At 38.2% G+C, this 22,473-nt stretch overlaps 1 protein-coding gene across 1 annotated transcript in view; it reads left to right on the top strand.

The window, feature by feature from the left end:
• The first annotated feature begins 18,966 nt into the window (after positions 1-18,966).
• The window catches only part of LOC139715700 (Kv channel-interacting protein 4-like), a 374,395-nt gene continuing 370,888 nt past the window's right edge, over positions 18,967-22,473 (top strand). Inside the window, exon 1 of the mRNA XM_071627251.1 lies at positions 18,967-19,931. Within this exon, the coding sequence (XP_071483352.1) occupies positions 19,913-19,931 (19 nt within the window). The 5' untranslated portion in view covers positions 18,967-19,912. The remainder of the gene's footprint in view (positions 19,932-22,473) is intronic.

Here is a 22,473-nt window from a genome sequence, read left to right as displayed (position 1 = left end):
TCAATCACTAGATCTATACCTGGATAATGTGTTGCAAGTTATCACCCTTTGAGGTCAACCGAACCTGCTTTGTTCCGACATTCAAGTAATGGGTTTCTCATTCAAGTATTTCTCTATGGCTGCAGCTGTAATGAATAATACATGCTCCATAATGCAGTACAGCAAGTGGAAGATTGTCTTTCAGAGTGTTCCTTGTCAGCCACATGCAATCTGCCCTGATTTAAAAGCTGTATGTAGAACATATTTTTCCATAAAACTGACAAATTAAAGGTACATGTATATGAAACCTTTCCATAGTAAAGGAAAAATGTGCACCTCCTCTTCCTTGTTCAATATAATTTTCATCATGTTTATGTATATACCCAAATTTGTTGGGTAACATTTCAAGATACTCTGCAAAGGAGGAATATATTACTCTTAAACCATTCTTTAATAATCTTGATTTTGTGCTACATGTAAAATAAAACAGACTTTCAGAATATTTGAAGATGTACTTGAAGCTAATATGTTGTATGAGAATACAAGTTGTACGTGTGTGACTATCAAATTTGTGTACCAAGAATAGCAATAGAAAATTGTATTTAAAAAGTTTCATTCTTTACATTTATTTTTTCAAGTTGTTACCTTACTGCAGATTGTGGTTTTATTATGATGGTATCATATTTTGCATTGTTTTAAGAAAATCTACAAAAAAAAAATGCATGCAGGCCATCAAATATCTATTTTGGCTCTCTCACCAGAGCAATATTGGGGCCTTGATGAATACAACCAAGTGTTTGGAGAATTACAGCTGTCTCATTGTCTCTCTGTCTGGCTGTGAGATGGCCAATGTTTAGAATGGTAGGTCTACTATAATAGCTGCATTCACACATACACAATTGTGGGAAAACAATCGTGATCCGTATCTCGAGATTCTTTTTGTAAGCGTTCACACTGACAGAAATATCCTGCCAATTGGCACACACATTGCACTTCACTGCATGTGCTTTTCTTTACCCTGTGTTCTTGCATGTCAGAGTGGTGTGGTGTGCATGGTTTTGTTGTGGGGCACATGCTGTTGTGATGTGCATTTTGAATGATGGGATATGAAATCTCAAGATTATGTGGTCCAACGTTCACACGGTCACTGCAGGGCAAATTATTTGTGATAACTCAGAAATAAGTGCATGACTTCTTGGGATTTGCATTGCGACGGTAATCGCGATACAGTTGGACCTCTATTATCCGGCCTCCCTTTATCCGGATCTCTCTATTATCCGGACGCAATCTCGCCGTGATTTTTTTAAAATAATTACGGGAAGAAAGGGGGATTCTCAACTCCTTGAGAACTCCTACCCAAACACACATGAATTACATATTACTTCCAATATGATTAACATACAATGCATCAAATTTCCTTTCAAATTGCTTACCTTCAGACATTTCAACATCCCGAAACATCCCCAAATGTAACAATGAAAAGGTTGCAGTATACACATTACTACATGTGGTACTACAATGGGCTACATCAGTACATGTGTATGTATATGTACATGTATAAAGCATCGAGTCTCCCGTATCCGGCCAAATCCCTTATCCGGATGAGCCCCGGTCCCGACTTGTCCAGATACGAGAGGTTCAACTGTAATTGATTGGATTTTTGTGTCCACAAGGGCAAAAATTTTGAGATTTCAACCCCGATGCAAATATCGAGATTTGTATCTAGATAATTCATGTACGTGTTAATGAGGACTCTCTTGCTGAAAGGAATTTCTTTGTTTACGTAACCAAAATGAATTTATGGAATTTGGAAAATTCAAAACCACTATTTTTATGAAGCACTTGTATTGTATTCCCATCACATGGTTGTATCATTACTGCTGAACACACCACTACCGGTTCATTGACTGCAAATGGCACTTACAACAATGTATGAAAATATGCATGTCATGTATAGATTGTAGTTACCAGTAAGATGGAGGCAGCAAAAATCGTATGAATTATTCCATTCTAAGAGGACAGGCTTTGCTGTTCTTGATTTATGGATCATTGCTAGGACTCTGAACAACCTGTGAAAACTCTCACTTTGTAATTCTACAATGCATGGCATAGCAAAAGTGAATGAAATATGATGAATATTAAGCTCTAGCTTGAAATGAAAATGCAGCTGATATTGTAATATCTCTTCCTCTGTATAATTCTGTCCACCATTAAAAATTCACTACTTGCAGTTGGTGTTAACATATTGAGTTTGATGATTGTTGCTCCTCCTAAAATCATGAAACTTTTGTATTTCAGAATGTAACAATTTAGAATTGTAAGATATTGCAGGCAGCTGTATTTGGTACATTTCACAAATGATAACCCATGCCACCTTTATAGCATACATTGCTTTTATGTATACTATGAAGTACTGTTGATACTTTTGTCGAACAGCTTTCAGCACACTTTAATCATTCCAAAGATTAAGAGAAAACTTGTTTAAAAAATAGGCAAATCTAGGAATAAGCTAGTCTTTTAGCCACTAGAAAACAATTTCTAATACAAAATAGCATAGTTTTTAAGTGATAGCAGGAGTGTAAAAAAATGTTGTCATTAGAGATCTGGATAGGACAAAACGTATGCTAGAAATTTGTTGTATGCAGAAGTATTAATCTTGGGAAGTGGAAAATGTTTAATTGGCTAAGGATTCATGGAATCACTCTAATCATAGGACATCTAAACTAGGTGAATTTGAAAAAAAGATAGAGTAACTCAGATTTGTGTCCTGTGAAGTTTAATCTGTCTGCTAGTATTTTCGCCACATACTATATGCATTTACTCATTTCTTTTTTATTTAGTACCAACCAGGCTAAGCAGATCGAGTAATTTGTGTTCTTTATTGTTCTGCATTCATATTCCTGCAGTGTTACTTTATAGAGATGTTGCTATTTTGCAGCGAAAAAGCTCACGTCCAAATGTATAATATGGTGTGAAGAGTGACCCAGTTTATTTCAGCAAATAGAATGAGGCCGTAATAAGCATGAATTACACTTGTTGCATCATTGTTTTGTCCCTCCCAAAATCTATTTCCACTTGCTGGGGTATAAAGAGAAATGAAAGCATTAATGGCCACAACTGTTTAGGGCACGACATGGCATTGCCTTTGTTTTGCTGCAATTATGCTGCAGTGTGTTTACAGATGCCTTCGATTGGTCAGATCAATACTCACATGGTTGAATGAGTTTGGAATGAGATCTCAATTTGTAGTTCCGAGTGTGCTGCTGTGTAGGAATTTCAAGCCTCATTTTGTGTATACATGCATTGTATGTGTGACTGATGTAGTGTGTTAATTATGTATTTGCTATGGTCTTAACCAGATTTTTTTTAATTAGCTCTAAACATCTTTTATTGTGGCATGGAACATTGTGAAACAGACACATATAAAAGAGAAACTCCTGGACAGAAAGCATTGATGATAATGAAGCAATGCAAGTACACAATTCACGTAGGTTTGAGAGTGATAAACTCCTGTTATTTATACATCAAGGGGCTTCAGACATGATCACTCTAAATAATCCTCTTAGTGTACTTGTTCTGTTCTTCTCCTCCATTGCTGAAATGGGAAGCACCACTCCTTGAGAGCAGACTTAAAGATTATCCCTACCCCCTTTTTTCCAAAAAAGCCTGTCTCAATTGCCCTCTCCCCCACCTATACCCTTGTCAGGTGCATGCATGCATTTTGAATGTTGTAGTCATGCTATTCTTGTTGACATACCAGCACAAATTTCCACCTTGAGTTGATAAAACTCTCTGCAAGGCAGCTATTGCACTGTGCAGGAGGGGAGGGTAGAACAGCGTCAACCCCTTTCACCGGCATTGGATGACAACAATCGTCTCCAGCAACCTGCATTTGCAATGGACACCCCCCTTCACGTTCCGCATGGCCAGTCAGCTGTTTTATGCTCTTCCTCTGCCTACATTGTAGCTCAGTGTCCAACACCATGTCCCCCTTTTCAAGACCCGTGACTCCAACAAAAGAATGGGAAAGTATTTTCCATGCAAATGGGGCAAGTCCGAAGGAAACTTATTGATTTCTTCTTCTCTTCGTCACTGCTGTGCCCACTAAGTGAATCAACCACCTATATAGGTCCAATGTAAGCCATCTCCTCTCTTTACTCTCCAGTGCTGATCATATGAGAGTTGACATTGATTGTGTGGTTTGGTTTTTAATAAAGACCATCAAATCCCCCCCCCCCCCCCCCTCACCTCCAGCAGCATACTCTCATGTTGCTGCACGTAAGTTATCTGATGCATAACAACTAACACAGTGCTGCAAAATACCATTTAGTTAGCATTCACATTGACAAGATGAATTTAGAAATTCAGCAAAGCTGTCTTGTATGAAAGTTGATATCAACAAGAATTCCTTTTACCCTGTCTGTTTATATGTTTCATATGTATACAGTAACTTTCCTCAATCATTAAAATGATGACTTATTGTTGAATTTCAACCCGTTGAGGAAGAGTCCAGAGTATACTCGGGCAGGTGTCTATGGGAAATGCATGTTTTTGCATAATTCAGCCTGTCCTCAACAGGTTAACAATGCTTTCATACTGGGTATGTCAAGCATGAAAGCAATTATGATACAGGGATACACTTGAGACTAAGATTGAGACTTCAAAATTAAAGAATGGCATTAAAACTGAGTTTGAATATCAATATTCTACACTTTATTATTACACATGAATGGCAAGGAGCAATGATCTGCATTATTTGGCTCTTTTACACTGCAGATTTCTAATACTGTACATCCTCTGTGCAGTCTTTTTTGCCCAATAAATCTTTGCCCTTTTGTGTACAGTTTATGCTTGTTATGCCACACATTTTGGGCATGTGTGTAAATAGACCATTTGAGGGAGAAAATAAATTAATCATGCCATCAACTACTTTTTTTTTCATAAAAAAAAATTCTCAACAAGGATAAGCAAAAGTTGGATCAAAACGACTTAATGGCATGACCAAACTGCATGATTGGAACATCGAGTATGAAATGTCTCCAGTTTTTGTCTTCACACTGTGAGAAACACTTTACTTGATGGTCAGTGGCACAGCTGCCATTATTACTGTGAATATATCTGTGAGAAAGTGATAACCGTGCTCAATAGGACGGATCAATGGAGGTATCTGCAGTTTGCAATTCTCGCTGCATTTACGTCTCGTTTTTTTTTTTTTTCCGTATGAGACAACTCTCTGAATTCATTTTTAAGTGATCTCTCCCAGTGTTTACAGAATTCACTCAGTAAAATTGCAGTAGGGATCAAACTTGAATATATCAGTTTTAGTTTTGAATGTTTTTTTTTTCTACTCATCACTTGGCAGGAAAAATCAAGATAATAATATAAACGTAACATTCAAAATACCTGTAGCTTGGTTAGAGTCTATACACATAACATCTTCTAACAACCTTCCATGGTAATGGAACTTATTGGAATAGTTAATCTGAAAGTATCTGTGTTTATTCTGTTTATCATTGCACAGAAAGATGCATCAAATTCCTTCAAAATTAGATGACCTAGATTGTATCAGCTGTATATGGGGTAATGTGTCAGTGTCACACCTTATATCTAGGAGTCATCATTTACTTGTAGACTGTCTGGGTCTCAGATAGAAATAGACACCTCATTATTATCTAGCCCAAGGTGACAATCAGCACTAAGCATTGCTCATTTTTAAATCCTCATGGTCTGACAGTCAGCCTAGTATTTACATTGTATGCTTTTTTTGTTGTTGTTGCTAACCATTTAAAGGCATCAATCATTCTCAAAAGGGTACAGAAGATACCGGTACTACAAACTCTCAGTCAGCAAATAAGCAAATTCTGCAAAATCTTTTATTTTGCATGTCTGAATTTCTGGTGTGATTTCTGAAATTAGAAGCATCACACAGGACTCACTAAAGCAGGTTTCTTTTGATGGGCAATGTACACTGTATATGTGTATAAAAGTTGATCTTTATTCGTAAGTTTGTGGATGTCAGTTGTTTTTATGGTAAAAGGATGTGAAGGAAAGTGAGAATGTCATGGTTTGATATAGAGTGTCATATTCTTATAAATCCTTTGCTATGTTAAGGGCCCTGTTTTATCAAAACTTATAATTGATTATAAATATCCTTAATTGCCACACAGGCTGCCATGACTTACCACAGAAACCAACTATATAATCAGTTAACTCTTCATTAAACAGGGCCCTGGCAATACTATATCTATTGAGATAAGCACTGTTTCTAGTCCAAACTCAGTGGCATCATATTAAGAAATGATTAAAGGCATAATTTACCATTTACAGATGAAACAAAAACCCAGCATTAGTGCTTTAAAATAATTCTAAGATGTGAGTTAGGGATAGAAACAACCACTGTAAAAATGTGAATCCGTATAATCAATGTTAAGTATCGTTAAATACACAAAATGTGAACAATAGTTATAATAAAGATGTTTCCAGACTAAACCGTCTACAGTTATGTTTTATTGACAAAATACTGATATATTCTTATATTTTAGGCTTTGTTGCAAAAAGGTTATATGGTAGGGTATTTTGTGATACAACAGACTTACCCATATGCCTCAAATGTGATATCTTGAAAATTTTTAAAATCACTGCTCCCAAAGGTAAACAGGACCTTTAAGGGAACATAATATGTAAGGCTTCTACCCTCATCTTGTGAATCAAGACCCTCTAAGACTTTGTGCAAGAATAGATCCCTTTAACATCCTTTCGATTTACATCAATTTGGGCGCCGTGTGTCAGTACCATTAAGAATGCATCGTGGTCGTATTGTAAGCGATCTCGTCCTGCGTGTGAAACTAATTGTGCGCTGGCCTTGGTCTGCGCCAGCTGGTTGCGGCGCGGCCGTTGGTCTGCCTCTTAGTGACGTTGCTCTGGCACGCGGTGTTAGAGGCATTTAAGCGTGTTGACTGTCAGAGGTGCTAATCAAGTTTCAAGTGTACAGAACATTTATGGGCTGGCATTTATGGCCCGCTCGCGTTATCATAATTCAGTGCCACAACCAAAACTACAACAACAGCGACAAAGAGTGAATACTGGATACGACGGAGAACGACGTTAAATTTCTGCTCTGATATAGGGGATGATTTTTAACGCGTTGAAGATGAGTCCCAAGTACACTTGGGCAGGAATCTATGGGAAATGCGTGTTGTAGCAAAATCAGCCCATCCTCAACGGGCTAAGATGACCAGTAGCATGTTCAGATAGCTGTAATGGTGCACTCTGATCTGTGCAACTGCAATATCAATCATCAAGAAACTTTGGTGGCTCTGCTCTGTAGTCATTCAATATTTTTTAACTGTCAAGTTATTCTAAGTCAAATTAAGCATGAAGGATTTGGATGATGATTATTTTTTTATCATTTGAAAAGCATTCCATCAATATTCAGTGCACTGAGGGTGATTTTGGAATTTACTCAAAATAAGAACATTCAAACACTAACAGCTTCAAGCCATTCACTGCACAGCTTTGAGCCATTTCACCTTGCCATAACATCATGTCCACTATGGTCACATCTATTCTGCAAAGGTTTGAAGTGCCAGACCACATGTCTGTCTTGTGTGGCTCTCTGTTTGATGTCTTTTCTCAGTCTTTGCCTGCAATAGTGATAAACATGTATAAGACAATATGAATGCCTTGTAGGAATATCACTGAGGGGGACATTCCTCGACAGTTTTGTCTGATAAATGTGTCATGAGTTGGAAGGGGTTAAGCCTTGGTAATATTATAGGTGCCGTGGGCCCCTTGGGGTGTCTTGCGATGTAGAGACGACTGACCATTCCAATTTCATCGCTCGGGGACGGCGACGTGAGTGCGCGACTCCTTCTGTTGGCTGTGCAGGGGCAGTGAGCAAATACTGCGAAATCCAACCTGTATGACTATGAAGCAATCCCAGTTCATTAAGTTAAAAGCATTTTATTCCAGGGAGAAGGAATCAGATGCCTTTTTACCCCCTCCATCCCCCAATCCCTGAACCTTAGGCCACGCTAGCATGTTTTTTGGAGGTTTTGCTTAATTCTATTTGTTGACATTACACCAAACATGTTGCAGGGAAACCAATCCTAATTGCATTTGGTTTATTAATCCGTAGTATACTCCTCCTCTTCCATCATGTTCCTTCTCAAGTGAAGTCAATTTAAACATTGCATTTTATCCTGCTGTGTAGGAGGTGTTCATGAAGGTTAGAAAGTTTACGGAGGTAAGACATTTAGATGATGTGGTCGTACCGGTTGGGGCATTACAAGATATGTTTCTCACACTTGCGTAAATGGGCTGGGGTCCCTTACATAGAACAGGTATCATGCTCACTTGTATCACTTACCGTACTTAATTGTGAGTTAAACCGCCCTTGGGCAAGAGGGTACAAGATTGTAATTGCTTTTGCAGGATCCTGGCAGTGTTTAAGTCTATGTGTTGAGGGAAGATATTTCAATCCTGTCTTAAAATTAGAAGTCAAATAGGCATCAAACAAACATTGAGCTCAAAACAACATATTTGATGTTATTTGTTGCAATCTTCATGAGCTAATTTCTTCATATCTGTAGATTATAAGTCTGATGTTTACAGCATGGCTTTTTTGCGTTCTGCACGCGGATGACTACCATTTCCTCACTTCAAGTAAAACAGCCTGCTGATTTAGATGTGTCCTGCCTAACGTTTTATTGTGCTGTAGACCAATCAAGTCAGGGAATGTAATGATGATGGAATCCATTGCTTGAGATGGAGGCATGCAGACCTCTTCCCGGTGAACAATTGCTGGTGTGGTGCTGAATGCAAATGAAGCGCTGAACGGTGCTGCACTCTCGAAAATGAGGTTTGCTGACTATTGACGTCAGGTTTGGTGCCCGACTGCAGTACCCATCTCATTAATTGTACAATAGACTGGGATATTAGTCCTCAGTACTGCTTAAATGACTTCAATTATCAATTTTCATTTTTTCCTGATGGCAATAACAGTTTATGTAGAAATATACAGCATGAACTTTTCCAAACAATAATGAGGTCATTATGGATGGATTTTGATATGTATCATATACAGACATATGAACACAAGTTGTATGAATGTTAAAGTGTTCATCATTGTATGTACACAGCAAATAGGTACCATTTTTTGGTGATGGGGATTTTGCTAGCTGAAACATTGTGTAAAGGAATGCTTTTCAAGGAAAATACAGTAGGCTGTAAAATGTCTGACATAGAAATGGAAGGAAATTGAGTAGGTATGAATACATGTACATGTATGTCAAATGTTGATGCCAAAGGGTATAAGATGATAACCATCCTGTATCCTTTTTCCTTCCCCTATTCCTCATCCCCTCCTCTTTAAAAGTAGGCAAAAGTTACAGAGAGCCACAGCAAAGCACACTATTTCAGCCATGTTCGTAAGCCTCTAGGGTTCTCGGCTGCATGCAGGTGTTTTCTCATGGCATCCTCTGCAGGGGCCTTTAAACCAATCTGGTACAGCGGGATTATTCTCTGAAAGGACCTTTACCCTTTTGGAGGAGGCTGTACCCCCCGCAGAGTGTGCATTTTGAGATGCTATATGATCCACGCACATCCTATGCTCGAGAGGGACGTTCATGCGGTGGGGGGGGGGGGGGGGGGGTTTGAACATGGACTGATTCCTTGCGATGGGTTGAAGCAGCTCACAGTGATCTTGTTTGTACATATTCATAGCGTTTTCTTTTTTTTTCCTCCATCCATATTCCTGCCTCAATTGTGAGGTGCCATAAGAGGGGGAGTTGTGCTATATTCCCACGCAAGGTCCTGTAATATCCATGAGAAATTGTGAATGTTTTGAAAGCTGCCTAGTGCTGGAGACGTGCTGATTCGATATATGTTCATAAATGCAATGGAACATGAGAGGGTTTCCAAAATCTCCCTTTGAATTCTTCTCCTAGCATAAAGGGCAGCTTACTTTGTGAATCATGCATGATAACATGAATTGATGCAATTCTATGTCTGATTTATCATTGTGGGTCAATAAATGTTTTCCTGATTGCTGTTATTGCGATACTCATGTATTCTCTCGGATGGGACTACAGTGAAAATATATATTGCACTAGTCAAAGATGAGTATATTGACCAGCCTAAAATCAAGGCAAGAACTTTGTCTGGTATCCCTTTAAATGAAGCCCTCTGATATAATTGCTTTCATATCTATACAGCTTGGCATATTTGGCTGGGCTCATTCAGAATATCAACCAAGTTTTTTATTGTCATCATTATTATCAGATGTTGGAAACAATATAAAATATATGAATTGACATCTTGCACTCACCAAAATTGAAGGACATTAAGATAGCTGTTTGCAATAATTGATCCTTTAAAATTATATTTGCACATACACACACACAAAGAAAACATTACAAAAATGTCTTAACACAGCTTGTTTTTAAGTGCCGTGGCTAAAATAAGAAGGAAAATATAGAAGAGTACACTTGATATAATTGTCCATGATGCCAGTAAACCTACACCCTGGTTAAGATAGTTTTTTACTACATTGTATCTTCCCCATGGTTCTCTTCTGCAACTGTACATTCTATTATAGCCATTCTTTTTCATAAGTGCATAGAAACATGTGCACTATGTGTTATCTGCTATGTGAGTATTGTTAATTATTGATTTTCATTATTCTGTGTGTGGTTTTGCAATGAAGAGTATGATGGATATATCGGAAAAGTGCATTTCCTGCATGCACACTTTGCACAAGTAAGGACAATCTGTGCAACTGGTTGATTTTCATCTTGTGCGGATATAAATATTTAAAAACCGTACATATCGTCTAATGTGATTTGCAGTTTATTTTTGCTTTAATTGTCATCAATAGATACAAGAAAAGCTTCAGTCATTATAGTTGTATTGACTGTATGTATTCCTTAGAATTCTCTCTACAGATGTAGACAGTGATTTGAATGCTTTACAGTATCATTCTTCTAGAATAGGAAATTAAAAAAAATGACATATCAATTCTGATATTGTGCTTTGACTGTGAGTCAATAGATTCAATATGAGATATATCTAGCGGAACTCAAATCCATTGCCATCTTCAGTAGATACAAACTGTGCTTTCAGCTCGGGCTCAGCCATATACATTTATGCATAATGTAAAGTTGTGAGGTTCTCTGATTGTCTGTGAATACACCAGATGCAATGTTTCTCGCCGACAGTTTCCATTTCTTGTCTCATCTCTGAATGTCAAGAAGCCAGACGTCACAGTGCACGTTGTATTTGCGGGCCAAAAGTCTGAAATATTCATGCAGTGTGCCTCCGAGCCTCCTTTCGCAGTATCGCCGGTCAATGTTCACGGGAAACAATTTGGAGCCGGAATTAGATATTGCGATCTGGCTCCACCATCATCTGCAGCGGGACCTGCCCAACATATTGTGCCACATTCAGAGGCACAACAGGGAGAACGTAGAACGGAATTCATTAGCAATACTAACATTATGATTCGTCAAGCCCCAAATGTCAGTATATATTGAGAATAATGACATTTTGTCGAGCGATTGAAGAATCTATACAGATGTCACATCAAATTTTATTTGTTTTATTGTCAATGTAATTATTTTGATTGAAGAATCTATACAGATGTCAAATTTTGATTTGTTTTATTGTCAGTGTAATTATTTTCATCATTATAATTGTAATGAGGATCAATGATTTGAAAATGCAACTTCATGATTTGATGAACTTGAATGTCATTTGGTCCATTGAGCATCATTGGCATTTGACTACTGATTTAAGAAGTAATTTGATATCACGTAAAAAAAATGTGGATTTGCTTTCATTATCAATATTCATCTTTTTCATTACAATGCTAATAAAGGTAACTATGATGCATTGAAAATTGTCATTTTTGTCAAAATAGCATCAACAACAACAAAAATAGGCATTTAGGGTTTAATACTTTATTTTTACTGTAAGAACAAGTAATGGTCAAGGAAGTGCAGAAAATCACCATTTTTGAAATTGTTATTTGGTCACAAAACTGGCTGCTTTGATCATAACACAGTGTACTCCCATTGTAACAAACTTGGTTGTAATGAAAATCTCATTACAAGGAAGTAAGAATTCAGGTCCCCCAAATTATATTAATATACCTGTAAACTTTGTATATTTTATTGCTTGGTTAAAACAAAATTCAATATGATGAAAGAAAACGGCCGGTCCTGAGGACTTTTTTTCTTACGAGAGTCCCTGTACAATTCTGTAACAGTCGAAATTTTTGCACATTTTGCGCCACATGAAATTAGCAAAAAATTAAATGCATGCAAGATTGGCGCTTGTTATATTATGTAATATCATTTTATAATTTGATTCTGTAGCATTAAAAACATGTATGCAAGATTCATCCTACCCAGTCGAGTGCAAAAGATTACAGTACCAATGCAATAATATCCATTTTGTTCAGTACCCTAAAACTACTATGACATATTTCAGATAGATTTCAAATTCATAGCCTAAGGTCAAACGTATGTTTTGAAGATGCTTCTACACTGCAAAAAGTCCAGTGTTAAATAGTGAACACCTAGCTGGTGTTAAATTTTCGGTGCTCATTTATGGTGTTAAATCAACACCTCCAGGTGTCATTTCCAAATTTTAAACTGTTTTTTGAAGAGTTTCTTAGTAACTGCACTTCTTGTTCATTTTTAATTTAAACAAGACGAACAAGAATTTTACATTAAAATACTAGATTTTTGAAAAAATGTGAAAATAAATTTACACCAAAGTAACACCAGCTGGTGTGGTCTCTTATTGAAGCTGGACGGGTGTTAAACCATTGATATTAACACCAACAAATATCAAATCAACACCATGGGGTGTCATTTTTGAATTAACACCAGTACAGTGTCAAAATAACACCAGGTACAGTGTCAAATTAACACCACGAAGTGTCAGGTGAACACTTTTCAACACCATCACAGTGCATTTTTAACACCTGTGGGTGTGGTCCTTTATTGAAGTTTGATCGGTGTTAGATTTAACACCCGTGGTGTTAAATCTAACACCGATGTTTTAACAGTGTAAATTGGTTTAAATCCAGGTTTAATTGGTCATTCTTTGTTCCATTGATTCTGCTAAGTTAATAACAAGAACAACGGCCACAATAAAAAAGAATTATAGAAGAATGCAATACAAGCACCGAAAAAAAAGGTATGGGTATGGAGAAGTGGACGCTTCATCAAGAGATGGTGAAGCTTCCAGCAATGCTGTGGCCTCTGTAAATATTCCCTGTCACACTTCAGCAGCCCCTGATCCAAACAGCAGTGAGTGGGTAGAGAGGCTCGACTGTATTCCGCTGATGGATTGATATGCAGCACATGGTGATGCCGAGTGCATACTCGCAGTGAGATTATTACCACCCTTTTTATATCTTTCTATTTTCTCCTCTGTACATGCTTCTCTATTCGTCTCTTTCTCTCCCTCACCATCTCTCCCTCTCCGTATGATCTGTTTGTCTCTCTCTCTTTCTCTTCTTCCTGTGCTACCTCCTACTCATTCCTTTCCTGTCCAGTCCGTGCGCGGTCCTGTGTATACCAATTAACGGCAAGAGAAACATACTTGTCACGCTCGGTGTGAATTTCATTAAAACATCGGACCCCATCTTTCCCCTTCCAGCTCACTGATGCAAGACGGACGTCACTAACAGTGTCACATGCCCCGGAGTGAGCAATTTGACACTCGCCTCATTCTTCCCCTCTCTGTTATCTTGTCCTGACCGTTCTGGCTATTAGCAGAGAGTACAATGTGTGTTGTACTTGCAGTCACAGTCGTATATCTTTCACTGTCGTGCCTGTTATCACATTGGCACACGAGGGCACTGTACGACTGGCTGCACAATGACGGGATATTGAGTGATGGGTAGACTTTTTAGAGAAAGTGCTTTTTCTCAGCATGCCAGAGCGATTTGATATTCAGCAAACTCTGTAATGATAGAAATGTTATGCTGTATATATTTGCAATGAAGGTATCAAATTTCACTTATTTGTCATTTGTTTTGAATATATATCATTGGCTAAGAACAAGGAGGACGTTATCACACTTTTGAGGGGCATTGAATCATTGGTATTGAGTTGTAGAGCTTTGTCTACTCTACATTGTGGTGTCAAGTTTAAATCATTTTCATTTTCAGTAAAATGTTATTGTATTCATTGTGCTGACATGTCATCCCTAGACCAGGAGGCAGTGAGTCCAGTGTCATTTTGACTGGGATGAATATTTTCTGTCTTTACTTAAAAATGAAAGACCTTTACAGAGGTGAAAAATCCATCACTGTCATGTTTTGGAAGATGAATTGCCTCTGACATTCCTATTCATTCAACCCATCTTCTGTATGACCCTGGTAGGTCCTGTACAAATTATATTGGTTGCTACGGAAACCACAAGGGCATTGGTTTAACTTTATCGTGGATGATGCATTATAGCATGGTCATGTCTGATCTGTATACAGCCTAGAAGGGGATAAAAAGGTTCACTAGGTTTTCATGAATATTCATGGATCTCTGAAGTGCAGATAAAGGAATAAGGTGAGAACATGACACAATTTCTCAGCAGGTGTATAAAACCAGATGGCACAGCTGTCTCTGATGTGAGCGCGATATGTAGGCATAGAGTAGGTTCAATTAGACAGTGTAGGATTAGTAATGATACTGGATTAATACAGCCAGTGTGAACAGGGCTAGGAGATTACTGTGTTTGAACGTGTTGCTACATGTACCTTCAAGCAGTTTTGATTGATCACTTGTCACACTCCATATCACGCTTCGTCATGTCTCTTTTACACTGATTTGTTGTGAAGTTTAACCTGCTGAAGATGAGTCCTGGAATACTCGGGCAGGTGTGTATGGGAAATGCGTGTTGTAGCAAATCAGCTCGTCCTCAACGGGTTAAGACTGAGACAGAAAAAAGAGACTTTATTTTAAAAAAGGATGGGGAGGGTGACACAGAGAGAGATGGAGATTGTAAGAGAGAAAGTGTGTGTGTGTGTGTGTGTGTGTGCATATGTGTGTATGTGTGTTCGTATTGATGGCATGATTAGTGTGTGTGGTATGCATGTGTGCGTGTATGTCTATGTGAGTGCGTGTGTGGGTTGTGCGGGGTATGTTTGTACGAGTTTATGGGGTTCGCAATTAATTGAGTGTAGTCTATCAGTGCTTGAGTGAGTTAAAGGGACTGAATGAATTAAATGAATGTCTGAATTGCCATGTGGAGGGACAGACTAATTCCTGTGTACATGAATGAGATAGGTGGAAGGGATCAAGCCAGATCGAAGGAATGAAGTAATGAATTGGTGACTGTATAACTCTTGCATGGAGTTGGGGATAGGTTATTTATCTTCTACTACAGGCAAGTCCCATCATAATGAAATTCTTAGGACTGGCATTTTTCATTCATTACATTGAAATTTCATTATACCCAGACAAATAAAGTATATAAAGATATGATTATATAATAAAGTAACATTTTGAGTACCTGAATTTTAACTTTGTTGTAATGAGATTTTGTTATGACCATATTCTTTATAGCTGGAGTGCACTGTATTAAGACATAGAATACGAAGATGTAGTGATCTGGCCACAAACTTCAGTTTACAAATGTATGTTAGATCCAAATTAATGGATATTTCTTCTGTCCTGCACCCACCTACAAGATATTCCATTCACCTGTTCATACCCTATGTATGTTACAGCTTGGAATCTAGTTTTTAAGCTTTCTCATTGTCATGGAACAAGAACCTGTGTTGTAAGTTCATGCAAATATAAAATTAGAATATGTTTAGGAATTCCTTTCTATATACCCAATAAAATACCTTTGTCACAAGTATTCTGAGAGAGACTCAAACAGGTTATAAAATACTAAAATTTGGTAAAACATACAGTTAAGCATTGATTTGGCATGAAGTCCTTTGTATACATGGTGTGACTGCAGTTCAAATTCATGATTTCATCATCTGAAGAAAACTGGTAGAAAAGGAAAAGGAATTAAGGGAAAAGACACAAATGATAACCAATGGAAAAAGTCAAAGTGAGAAATGTGAGTGTATGAAGGAAATGAATAACTATGGTGCCCTAATGACCACTAGTCCAGTTGAGCCAGATCTGCTATCATTTCTCCTGCTATCATTGTCTCTGCTGACTATGACGCGTGGATCGACGGTAGTGGCTATATCACGGTGCACCCACTTCATCCGCTGCTACCCTGTATCTATTGCCTTTCCTTTAATGCAACGATCCCAGAATGCGTGTGCATCATTGATAACCCCATCAAATTGATTGCCGATACTAGCTGTCCCTGTCCCCTACTGCTGCCTGGATGGGGAGCTACAGTGGCTAAATCATGGCTAATGTGCATATTTCCGTGCCTTTGATCGGCAGGGCCAATTGACATCCACATACAGTTTAATAGTGTCCTTTGGAGTGTTTAAGTTTCAAATCTACATGTAACATGCCTGCCTGTATATCACATATCTACAAAGTATCATTGTGGCTCATTCACATTTGGAAAGGCTTATAATCTGTATGATATGGATGCATCTTGTCTGTTTAAAGCATTTGTGCTAATATACATGTACCCCCACATCTCTTCTTCTGAACCATAACTCTCTGTTTAATAAAGAATAGCTTAAAAAAGGCACTGTGATGACCCAGAATTGCTCAATTATACCCGCTGCATAAAAGCATACAATCAAAACCTTAGTATTTTGCAGTATAGATTTCAACAGATTTTTGCTATCATTCTTGTTATAATGATTGCACTGGTACTCAAGACCTCCACTACAAAACTTTAGTGGCATCAGAACCATTAAAAGAAGGAAAGGAGGAAATCATCCCCACGGTGAAATTGATGTACTCGCCTGACTATTGGAGTACTCAAAATGATGTCATTTTTTGTTTCGTTGTTGTTGCTTGCCTGACAGTTTTGAAAGATCATGCCAAATTACCTTTTAGCAAAACTGCTCATTCTAAAAATTACATTGTAATGAGGCACAATGAGAGTTTAATAGCAGTAATATCCTCTGATACCTTGCTGGGAAATTGTACTGCGCTATACGCCGTGCGCATTTCAATTGATGTTGAAGTGGCTGTGATTGGTATTAAATGGACCCCTAGATTCGGAATCGTTGCGGTTGTCACATTCAATTAAAAAGAAATGAAGATAAAACTGTACATAGACTGTGCATTAACTGTGCATTAGTGGCACATGGTTTTCGTGAATACTGTCATTTCAGGTTTCCATAGGAGCTAGCAGATGGATTACAAAATGTGCTGGTGGCCCAAATACTGTATACGCCGAATATTTCGCGAGGTTTTTATTTTTGCGAATTTCGCAAGTCAGGTGCTTTTTGCAAAATTAAAGACACGCGAAAATATTGACTCTGATCCCGATGTGAATGTGACGTACGCGTGTACACTTCTCCGTTCAGTACAGGACTCCACCACTTGCAAAATCACCGCGAATTCCTGATTTGCGAAAATTTTGACTCATGAAATATATGGCGTATACAGTACTGAATGATTAGGGTCAAATGGCCTTTTGCAGAAGTGTGAGTACCGTAGCCACTCCCTTGAAGCATCTCCTAACTTCTAGGCAGGTAGAAATATCCCTAGATCTCGTCAAGATAGTGGCGAGTTCTCTTTTACTCATTAATGAGCTTGGGTGAAAATACAGAATTTGTCTATAGCAGATTTTGCTGTATCCAATAGTAAAGCCCATTTGAACAGGTACGTAGTGTAGAATGTGCAATAGAAATGTATTAGTATTAATATTATTATCATTATTTGCTGTAAACATTTCAAATGTGTGTGTGTCATTTCTTAATCATCAAGCCTCATATTTGACTGGCAGTGTTGCTTAAAATATTTTTGTTGCAGAAAAGGAAGAAGATATTTTCAGTCACATATTAATCATATTATTACTCCAGTGCTCATGGTCGTTTTCATAGGCTCCATGCCTAAAATAACTAAATTATATGAAAAAGGTTTTAAAGTAATTTTGATCATCTTATGTATGATCATTATTGCAGCAGTATTCTGTGAGACACTGTACAAAAGTATCTAGCATGAAATGATAAATCTTTTTTTTTATATCTTGTGTCTTCTGTCCACTAATGCAATTGAATCATGTATTTTCTTCATAAAATTTATGAAATCAGGATTAACTTCATGAAAATGATTTTGGAAGAGAGGTTGAGGTAGAGGTGGAGAGGGGTAGAGAGAAAGAGAATTATATACAAGATATATCTATCATTGCAAATAGGCTGAGTGTATCAATTATATCTTAAGTACAGGATTTTTTTCTTCCATTATCATGTTTGTGCATGGTGCTATTTTTCATTCTATATTCTTCCATTATGTTAGTGTTTTAAATCTCATGGTACGTGTATGTGCGTGAACAAGAATCCAGCATACTGTATTCACTGTATAAGAGTGGAGTAGTATTTGCAGTAAGAGGACAGGTTACCTTGAATTTAACAAGAACAGCCTTACCTTAATCATAGCCTTCCTTACAGGTACCTTCACAACCAATCCACAAACCTAATCACTTACCATCAAGGGCAAACTCATTGCTTGATGTGATGGAAGTTTGTTTTGTGTTGAATTATGAAAGGGTCATTCATTATAGATCATGGGGGAAAAATCCCACCATGCAATAGCTGAGTTCTGTCGCTGTATATCTTACACACTTCTCAGTGGGAAGGAATGTGTAATGCACCTGTGTGGAATTCTTTGCATCAATGTGTATCGGATCATTGAAAGTGTAATTATTGCTGGATGCCAAGATTATCTCCAGCATATGAATTTGTGCTAGCAGGGCAGCCTGTGTGACTGAAATGTACCAGCCTCTTGTTTTAATGCTCTTGAAATTAAGGTAAATTTCATCTCCCCCCCCCCCCCCCCCCAACAAAAAATGTTTTCTGGAGGGAGAGAGGGAGAGAAAGATTACAACTACCATTTTCCGTCCACTTATAGTTTTTAAACGTATTGTTTAAAGAGTGCATGAAGTCTTATCATGAATAAACCCTTGTTCTGAATGACAAAGTATAGCAAAGATCTATTAATAGATAGTTTCACACTGAATATAGACCAAGTATGTTACTGATATGGGGCCATTACATGCAGGATATTTGACTTGTTACGGTCTGATGTCTGTTATTTACCCAACTATCTACCCCTGAATTTGAGAGAGCGAGAGAGAGAGAAAAAAACCCCAAAGTGTTTAAGAGTTGGTGATTTTTCCTCCGTGAGAGGTGAGGAAGAGGAGCCAAACGTTATGTTTGTGAAGCGCTGGCTGTCCTCTGTCAAACTCAATCAACGGCCGCTAAGTGTCCTCAGCCGGTGGTTCGCTCCCCCCCTGTCTGGGGCCGGCTGGCCGGCCGCTGTTTTACCTTTGGCGTATCGGGACAGATGTCTGCCCGGCAGTGGGCTTGTAATTGCAACCCGACTCCTCTGAAGTCTCCTTCGGCATCATTGCCCAACAAGGGGGGGAGGATCTAGCTGTCATTGTAACCTCCAGTCACTGAGCTGAGAAGGTGTCCAACTGGCCCCTCTTTTGTTCTTTTTGCCTCGAGTCTTTTCCCTCTCTATCTCTTTCTTTGGCACCTTTCATCGGACTGTTCCTGGGAGTATTCTCGGTGAAAATTGGTATCGACAGACACGTGCATCATCGTTACAAGTCATGTGACAGAAGTACTCGATGACAGCACTGAAGTTCGGAAGACTTTGAGTCCCAATGAGAAAGTTCACCTAAAGGAGAGTCGCTGGACAGAGCAACTTTGCCATTTTTGTCCCGTTTCTCCTGCCGTGAAGATCTTGTTTTTTTGCTCTGGATATTTTGGATTTACTGAGTTTACAAAGTCTGTGCGTGCACAACCTCTGGGAATTAAATGGCCAACAACCCTGAAGGTAAGGTATTGGAGAACTGTGATTGTAAATTGCGACACTTGTGTGGGTGTTGCAGGGCTCTTGTTATTAACCCCCAAGACTGGCTGTCACAAGGGGCCATTGGGCATTGTACAAAAACAGCTTGCCAGAGGTAATGACAGTTTATATACACCAGAATTAATTGTAGCTGTAAGTATGGGTGTGACTTTGATAAGTTGCTGCCTATCCATTTTTTTTAATAAGAAGGTGGCAAGCATGTAACTGCTTGCGCACAGTGCACAATCTATCCTGGCAACAGTGCGCTGTGCAAACTCATCCTGTGAGACTAAGTGCATTTCAGAACAAAAGAATGTCATACACCAGACAAACAGGACTAAAAATGTTTGTTTTAATTTCATTATCATGATTGTTTAGCCTCCTGCAGAGCTTTGTTATTATCATTTATTAATTACACCAGATACTGTTTGCTATGTGTTTATTTATTGGCTGAAAATTCATTTTCGTATCATGCACTATTAAAGAGTGCTCTTGTTCTCAACAAATCTAAGATAGCATCTTAACCCGTTGAGGACGACTCCCGTGTATACTTGAGCAGGTGTCTATGGGAACTGCCTGTTACAGCAAAATCAGGCCATCCTCAACGGGTTAATAGGATAAACTCTCGGTATATATCTCCCTATAGTAAGCTTAATATTGAACTAGATTTGCTGCAAAGTGGGATAGATAAACTGACCTGAATAGATAAACCAGCCTAATTGATCTGAATTGAATTTTTCTTCCCTTTAAACCATTCAATTCTACCTCTTTGTGATTGTGTACAGAGGCATTGAAAGTACGTACATGTACTTTCATCACACACTTTTGCCGCGCAGATTGCTTTAAACCAGAAAAGTCTTCATTCCTGTCGTTATTTGTACCTAAATGTATTTAAATAGACTCAGATTATTGGCCGTAAGAACTCCTCTCTGGTGCAATCTCGTTTGATTTGGAATGTTGTCAGCAAATGGGTACAAATTGCATGAAATGACACTCTTTTTTTTTCAGTGAAGTAGATGGAGAATAAATTGCTACAAGATTTGGTGCTTTAGAGCTTGTTATGTGTTCCTGTACAGTGTACACACACACACACACACACACACACACTCATTATAAAACATATACTCATCGTCATGACCTTTTAAACTTAATTAAAATACTAAAACCAGAATTTGCTTGCATTTTAATTTTGTGAATTTCATGGGCGTCAAGATTCCAGAATAAGAATGCACATGAAAGTTCTTGTTTATATGCATTGAATGCCAGTGGCAGTTGCAAGAAATTTCGCGCTGCAAAAAAGGCCATCGGCTCCAATTCATGAAAATTCCATGATGCAAATATTTCTTGCTTGACAGAAATTTTTATGAAACAGTGGTAAGGACTGTAACTCCCAATCTACAGTAATATTAATTTAGAGTAATTCACGAACTCTATCCCCTCTTCCACATCTCATTCAAAATGAGAGTTAAGTCCGGAAAAATCATATCATATATGACCGTGCACCTCAAAACGAACATAAAGTCGCACACACTGATTTTGCGTGAGGACTGAAAATAAGTGAAATGGGTCAACCTAGCCGAACTTGACTTTTTAATATTTTCTGAAAGAGCGGGTCTTCTTTTACATTATGCTGAAATTTGGTATCATAAAACGGGCGGGAAAGTGTGTTTTTTAGCAGTTTATCTCCAACATTTTTGGTAGAATAGTGTGATTATGTGTGTCTTTAGAACCCTGTTTTCATTTCTGAAAAACCTCGTCCACACTCTTCACTTTCAACTCTAGTAACTTTTGAAAGAATAGTGCTACTGCTTTGAAAGTTGGCATTGATTATGGACAGAATGTGTTAATGAGGCATGCTCAATTTTAATTCAATCTGATAATCCCTTCATTGTTGTTACTCTGATGGTTTACTTCCTGTTTTTTGTCCCATTCATTGCACAGCCAGCACGGTTTAGTAAAGATTAAGCGCTTGGATAGACACTGTACTTCAGAGCCGCTTTTCTCAGTTCACACTTTTCCTGAGTTTGTGCTTTCTTTCCAATATTTAGATAGGTTAGGAGAGTCCATTTGATTTGAGTTATACATCATTTTAAAGCTTAAAGTCTGCTCTTTCAGAATATGGACTTAACTAAAAATTCATGTCTGGCGACTTTTTGTTTGTTTTGAGGTGCACTGTCACATATGTAAATTACAGGGAACTCTGAACAAATTGATTTAGGGGGAATTTTTTATTATCCAGCAGTATGTTGATGGAGGATGGGGGGGGGGGGGGAGGGGGATTACACTATGGCTTTTATTCACTTCAGGGCTTTCCCTGCTCCTTCCTACCCTTATCTTTCCATTCTGTCCTTCTACATACTTTCCATCCATTCTGCCCTTCTCTGTTCCTTCCTTTCATTCTGACCTCTGCCCTTTCCTTCCCATTTTGTCCTATTCTGTCTCCTTCCTTCCAGTCGATCCTTGTCTACCCCATTCATCCCATTCTGTTCTCTACTTCATTTTATTCTCTCCCGTACCCCTTATTTTC

This window comes from Diadema antillarum, unplaced genomic scaffold (genome assembly GCF_040938485.1).
Source record: "Diadema antillarum isolate AM-2024a unplaced genomic scaffold, OU_Dant_1.0 scf00000053, whole genome shotgun sequence".
Classification (NCBI taxonomy): domain Eukaryota; kingdom Metazoa; phylum Echinodermata; class Echinoidea; order Diadematoida; family Diadematidae; genus Diadema; species Diadema antillarum.
Note: the sequence above shows the minus strand (reverse complement) of the source record. Positions and strands in the feature narration are given on the sequence as shown.